A 7,577-nucleotide genomic window follows, 5' to 3' on the forward strand; every position below is an offset into this window, starting at 1 on the left:
ATATCTCGAGTTCTACAACAGATATTCAGGTTATTCTAATTGGAGATGAAAGTTTGTCCTCTTAGCATTCCAACGCCACCGGAATCTCCCTGTTTTCCCAAGTAACGAAGAAATGGCAGACGTTTGAAGTTCAGTACGCAAAGCAGGAAATTGTTGCTGGAAGGTACTCGATCGAGTACAATTTTACTCGATCGAGTCCTTTTTCTTTCTTTTTTTCTTTTTGCAAGAATTAGCGATCTTTCATTAAAAAAAGGAACCAAACTTACAAAGGAAGCACCAATAGGTGAAACAAAATAAGGAAAACTACAACTCTAAAGCGAGGATAATCTCCTCACTATTTACACTATTAAGATTAGATAAAAGACCGATTCTAGCGAGAGTTTTAATTTTATGAACAAGTTGCTCTAAAGTAGCGTGCGTATCAGTAAATATTCGGGCATTACGCTCCTGCCATAAACTGTAAACCGCGGCTGCCAAAGCACAACGGGCCCATTTCTTCCTCCATCCTCTACCAGTGAGCTTAGACAATCTTCTAAGTTCATGATTAAGACTGAGTGGAGCACGAGTGATACCTTGCCAAGTTAGGATAGCTTGAAGAACCTGCCCAGAAAACTCGCATTGAAAGAAAAGGTGCAGCTGGGATTCGCAAGCCTTCAAACAGAGAGCACATCTATTAGGGATGCAATAGCCTCGCTTACAGATGTTGTCAATGGTAGATAGACCATGTTGCATAGCCAATACAGTGATAAAACGATACCTAGGCATAACAACACTGTCCTGAAGAGCTTTAATCCAGTACAAAGTAAATTGCTGCTTCCTAAAATGCTAGTAACACTTCTTCATATGGAGTTTGTGATGTGTAGTGGAAGCATAGAAGAATCGCTGAGCCTGGCGAACCCCTCCTACCTGCTGAATAAAATGATCTCTGGTAAACAGGATTTTTTTCCAGAGAGGAGAAGAGGAAGCCAAAGGAGCAATGGTCCAAATATCAGCGCCCTTGACAAGATAGGCAGTTGCCCATACAGTCCAAATAGAGCTCCGACCAGATAGTAATTTCCAGAAATGTTTAAGCATTAAACATTTGTTCCAACTCAAAATTTCTCGAATGTCAAAGCCCTCTGCTCTGGAGGATCTACACATCTTTTCTACTCGATCGAGTAGTTTCATTTTAGGATTTACTCGATCGAGTAGATTTTCTACTCCATCAAGTGGTTTAAGCTTTAGTTTACTCGATCGAGTGGTTTTAAATCACTTGATCGAGTGAATTCTCTTACGAGCTGGGCTTTTAAGCTTTATTTCGCTATTAGGTTAAAAACTTCCTATTTTCTTATAAATAGGAGAGTACGACGTCTTTTTTAAAGCACCCACACACTATCAGACGATGTTTTACTACTGTTTTCTATTTTGCCTCTTATTTTCCGGATCTATTTCAGTAACCTTTCTCTCCCTTTTCCTCTTTAATTTAATGTTTGTTCCTCTTTCTCTCTTTATTTATGTTCTTTATTTAATTATGTCTAGCTAAATACCTCTGCTAGGATTAGGGAATTTAATGAATGGATGTTAATTGCTGATTAGGTTATTAGATTCGTCGTTGTTGTTTAGTCTTTGTTGTTAATCGCTGCCCTTAACTGTATCTTGCTAGTTGATTCGAAGCAATTAGCCTTTTAATATTGGTAAACCTTGACCTGGACCGAAAGGTTGGAATAGGCGAGACCCGCAGTGAACAATAGGATGCTTTAGTGAGGGTGAAAGTTAAGCTAATAGTATTTTAGGGCGAATTCAGACCGAAAGGACATATTCATCGCCCCTTAGACCGACACACCGACTGATCTGTGACCTTACTTGTAAATAACTGACGTTCATTGATGACCCGAAATCCTAGTTTCCCTTTTCTCTGTTAATTTCCCTTAATTCTTTCTCTCTTGCCTTAATCTCGTAGTTCAGTCAAAACATTTTAAACCCCCGTTACTCATAGACTTAAATTAGACAGATAAATCTCATTTTTGCCTCCCTGTGGTGATCGACCCTACTTGCTGCTAGCTTCTGTTAGTTGTATTTAGGTTTATTTTTGGTACAAAAACGACCGTATCAGTCGTACTAGGTTACCATGTCCTTGTTTTAAATGCCATAACTTTTTGCATAAAAAAATTGTTGAAATACGTAATCATTTGAGGAAATCGGCTTTGATAGAACATATACTATTTGTATTTGGCATGGAGAAGATAAAGAAAGAATTATTACGGATAATATACGTGAGAATCGTACTAGTAATGAGGGTGATAAGATTGAGGATATGTTACGGGAAGTTCAAGATAATTTTGATGAAAATCCGGCTACATTTGAAACGTTGTTAGGTGATTCAGAGAAGCCCTTGTACACCGGTTGCAAAAAAAATACAAGATTGTCTAGTGTACTAAGATTATATAATTTGAAGGCAGTTCATAGTTTAAGTGATACAGGTTTTACGGAATTACTTGAAGTAGTAAAATATATACTTCCAGATGATAATGTCCTTCCGAGTAGGACATATGAGGCAAAAAAATTTTTGTGTTCAATGAGTTTGCCTTATGAGAAAATTCATGCTTGCCGTAATGACTGTATATTATTTCGTAATGACTATGTTTTATTGAAAAACTGCCCTACTTGCAACGTTTCAGGGTACAAGAAGGAATGAGTCCCAGCTAAGGTCTTGTGGTACTTTCCTAGTATACCAAGATTTCATCGTATTTTTTCGAATGCTAGAGATGCAGAATTGTTATTATGGCAACATTTTGGAAGAATTAAGGATGATAAACTTAGACATCCAGCTGATTCACCACAGTGGAGGTATATTGATGGTAAATTTCCCGAGTTTGGTAAAGAAATACGAAACTTACGGCTTGCACTGTCCACTGATGGTATGAATTCATTTCGTTCCCTTAGTACAACCTATAGAACTTGGCCAGTAATTTTGGTTACCTACAACCTACCCCCATTGTTATGTATGAAACGGAAGTACATGATGCTTTCCTTGTTAATTTCTGGTCTAAAACAACCAGGAAATGACATAGATGTGTACTTGGAGCCACTCATTGATGATTTGAAGTTTTTATGGGAAACAGGGGAACAAGTTTATGATGCTTATCGCAATGAGACATTTAACCTTAGAGCAATGTTATTTTGTACTATCCAAGATTATCCCGCTTATGGTAATTTATCTGGTTATACCGTTAAAGGAAAAGCACTACGTCCTATATGTGAGGATGGTACCACAGGAAAGTGGCTTAAATCTTCTAGGAAAAATATTTACCTGGAAAATCGCAGATTTTTGCCGTTTGATCATTCTTATAGAAAGTTTAAAAAGGCATTTAATGGGCAACAAGAAATTAAAGGACGTCCAAGAGTCTTCACTGGAGTAGAGGTGTTTGAGAAAGTGAAAATCATTCAGACTACATTTGGAAAGACTAATGGATCCATCCTTCCTAAACAAGGATATAAGAAATGTTCCGAGTTTTGGCGTCTGCCTTATTGGAAATTTTTGTTTGTGAGACATTCTTTAGATGTGATGCATATTGAAAAGAATGTGTTTGATAGCTTAGTTGGTACCCTTTTGAATATTCCAGGAAAGACAAAAGATGGTGTGAGTGCTAGAGATGACTTAAAAGAAATGGGGATTAGAAAAGAACTACATGCTATTGAAAGGAACAACAAAAATTTTTTGCCTTCAGCTGCATATAATACATTGTCGAGAAAAGAGAAAAGAGTTATGTGAGTGCTTAGCTGGTGTGAAAGTCCCAGAGGGTTATTCTTCTAATATCAAGAGTCTAGTTTCAATGGAAAATTTAAAGCTTGTGGGTCTTAAATCTCATGATTGCTATATTTTGATGCAACACTTACTGCCAGTGGCTATTCGCTTCATTTTACCTAAAAATGTCCGTTCTACTATTATTAAATTGTGTTCTTTCTTTAATGCCATATATAGCAAAGTCATAGACCCTAAAGACTTAAATTCTTTGGAAAGTTCAATCATAGTCATATTGTGCCAATTAGAGATGTATTTTCCTCCGTCATTTTTTGATATCATGATTCATTTGACTGTTCATTTGGTGAGGGAGGTGAGATTTTGTGGCCCCGTGTATTTGCGAAATCAATACCCTTTTGAAAGAGAGACGAAAACATATAAAGGGTATGTAAAGAATCACTTTAGACCTGAAGATGGTATAGCCGAGCGTGTACTTTGTGAAGATGCTGTGAAATATAGTAGTGAATTTCTTGGAAATATAAAGACTATTGGGCTTTCCATATCACGACATACTGGAAGAATTAAAGGAAAAGGAGTTTGACTTGTCTTACGAGAAGTGGCATACGGCACACACTTATATTCTTTTTAATGAGGATGAAGTTACACTGTATATTCAAAAACACATTGCTTTTTTTGCGAGGAAAACATTAAAGAGCAAGTGAGAAATTATTACTAAGAGAACATAGCAAAACATTTAGCACTTGGTTGAAAAAGACAGTTTCGAGAGAACTTGAAGATTCAACCCATCCAATATCTGACCGACTTAAGAGTTTAGCTTATGGACCTAATTTTAATGCCTCTTTTTATTCTGGATATGTGATAAATGGTTGCACATTTTACACAAGGGAATAAGATGAAAACAGTGTTATGCAAAATAGTGGGGTAACAGTGGAAGCCGAGGCTATGTATTTTGCTAGTGCTAAAGATAAGAACCATGTGTGTGGTAAAATGATTTATTATGGAGTCATTCAAGAGATCATAGAGTTACATTATTTGGATTTCTCCATACCGGTTTTTAGATGCGATTGGGTTGATTCTCATGTCGGGGTTGAATATGACGAGTTAGGATTTACTTTGGTTAACCTTCACAAGCATTGGCACAATGAAGATCCATATATATTGGCAAGTCAAGCGAAACAAGTGTCTATGTGGCTGATCCAGCCGATAAAAGAAGGTCAGTTGTTATAACACCGAGAGCTCGACATGAGATTGATGATTATGATGAAGATGGTGAGTTGGAAAAAAGGCCAAGTACCAAAAATTTTCAAAATCCGAACTCTACTGATGATGAGGTAGAAGATTTATTAACATACGTACGTAAGGACCATGATGAAGGTGAATGAATTGACAATAGTAATAAAATGGGCAGAATTCTAAAGCGTAATCGTGAAACAAATTGAGGTAGAATGTGGATTACCAAAATATTTGATAACAATTATTAGGCTCCAATAGGATTTTTAATTCTCATGTCATTAACTTTGAATTTGATTATGTGAAATATTAATTTTCTGAGTAATTGTTATCTGGAAGTTATCAATTTACTTGTCTAATCCTTTTGTATTTAACATTCCTTCAGGTTTATGGCGAAAAATAAAAAGAAAGTATGCTCGTCACGAAGTGATTCCACCTATTCTGATGATGATTCTGATGTTGAAAAGTCTAATCGTGAGGATGAGAGGGGTCGTACCGTCCTTGCTATGGTGGGCCATGCAATTAAAAAAAATACCAAAATCCCTTTAGACTGGCATCCAGCCCGTAATACTCCATGTGTTGTTAATCGATTAAATTTCTCCAACTATATTGGAGTGGCTGTTCGAGAACGAGTATCCATCACTTACGTCAGTTGGAATGATGTCCCCAAATCAGATCTTGACAAGTTATATGACGAAATCGCGGTAGGCACCTATACCTCAATCTAGTATAGTTAACTTGGATAATTTCTTATTAGAATTTGTTCTTTTGTTAAAAATTTATAATTTCTTCTTATATGTTCATTATTATCCGTATACGTTGATTATTTCTCCAATTATATTGAAGTGATTATTCCATCATAATCTGGAACCAAAGATTAATTAATCTTTGGCTCCATACTACCAAAATATATTTTTTTTTGTTTCCACAGAAGGGGTTTACAATACGAGCAGACCGTAGAAAATGGATTTTAAAGAATGCTGACGATCTCTGGAGAGCTTTCAAGACGAGATTAAGAATGCTCTGGTTGTATAAGAAGTCTGGAAAATTAAGAAAAAGGCCGCCATGGAAATATAAGTCGATACATCAACCTGCTTGGGATAAATTTAAGGAAATGTGCACTACTGACAAATTCAAGGTCTTGATTTTTCGATATGTTTTAGAATTTATTTTAATGTTTTTCAAAGTAATAGGTCATTTTATATGTAACTTTACACTTTTAATATTTCAAGGAGATAAGTGAAGATAGTAGGAAACGATCAAATCTCAGAAATTCAAGATATCGGGGAGGCTGCCTCGGGTACCAATACTATGAAGATGAGATTGTAAGTTTAGGGAATATTCATAAGTTCATAACTTTTAGTTACCTAACTATTGTCATTAATACTATACTATTTTGATGTATTGTTAGATGGAAGAACATCATAAAAACGGGAAACATGCCGATCAAGTCCCTCGACATGAGCTGTGGATGAGAGCCCATTCCTATGTCCAAAATGTAGATCGAACCTTCAATAATCCAAATGACTCTAAAATTGTCGAAGAAATAGTAATTATTTTTCCTAACATTATTTATACTTAAGTATTATTCATTTGTACTCACAATTATGTTGTTTTGCTCAATGTTATCTTAAGAATGAATTGAAGGCACAGTATGAAAGAGGTGAACTTGTCTTAGAGGGTGGTCGGGATGATATTTTGGCAAGAGCACTAAAGAAGGCAGAACATGGTGGACGTGTGAGGGGCATTGGATCAGGCATCACAAACACAGAGTACTTTGAATTTTCTAAACCAACTCCACCTAGTCAAATGCGCGCTGAAATAACTAGTTTGAGGTTAGAGTTGGCAGCTATGAGAAAAGATCATCAATTTATTATGACATTTATGAAGTCGTGGTTGGATAAGGAACATATGAAGCAATTCATGGACCAAATGGGAGCTTTTGGTGTCCATGGCAATGGTTTTGGTGGGCCATACACATGACGAGTATGGTATATTGGGTAGACAACAAGGTAATAGAGGTCTTCATGATAGTGGTCAATTCGATAAAACTAATTGCCAATTTGATACAATTAATGGTGGAAGTGGATGTCTATATAATGGACCAAATGGCCAAAAAAATGGCTTCTTTACCCAACTTCTAAACAATGGTGATGAAGGGTTTTCCCTATGGTCCAAACGTGATGACGGGTTCTCTGAATGTGCTAAATATTTTTTAAGTCCATCCTGTTTTTCAAAATCTCAACCTCATGTCCAAGAGAAATATCAAGAGTTTGAGCCTTACTTTATTCCTTGGCCTGATAATAAAGTTGTTGAGACTCATCAGGTTGAGAATGATCAGGAAACTAAGATCCACTTTCAGAAGCCTAATCCTTCCCCACCAGCTATTCTAATGGACGATGACACTCCTATTAGTGAGCATGATTTGCCTCAGGTATGTACAAGAAGCTTAATATCACTTAATATCACGTTGACCCTCTAAACTGCAAGTACAGTATAGACCCGCTGCTGATAACTAATGCCATTGTTTTTTTAATACATTACGCTTGATTCATATGCTGTTTGTACTACTTACAAGAAATTAAAGTTGTATATTTTATGGTAG

General features: G+C 36.3%; 1 protein-coding gene across 1 annotated transcript; it reads right to left on the reverse strand.

Annotated features, from left to right (window-relative positions):
• Nucleotides 1-303: 303 nt before the first annotated feature.
• LOC141632399 (uncharacterized) lies at nt 304-1,140 on the reverse strand. The gene is made up of 2 exons (XM_074444949.1): nt 907-1,140; nt 304-777 (listed from the first exon to the last, which is right to left on the reverse strand). The coding sequence occupies exons 1-2, from the start codon at nt 1,138-1,140 to the stop codon at nt 304-306; spliced, it is 708 nt and encodes a 235-aa protein (XP_074301050.1).
• Between the last annotated feature and the right edge of the window lie 6,437 nt (nt 1,141-7,577).

The sequence above is a fragment of the Silene latifolia genome, chromosome Y (genome assembly GCF_048544455.1).
Source record: "Silene latifolia isolate original U9 population chromosome Y, ASM4854445v1, whole genome shotgun sequence".
NCBI classification, from domain to species: Eukaryota; Viridiplantae; Streptophyta; class Magnoliopsida; order Caryophyllales; family Caryophyllaceae; genus Silene; species Silene latifolia.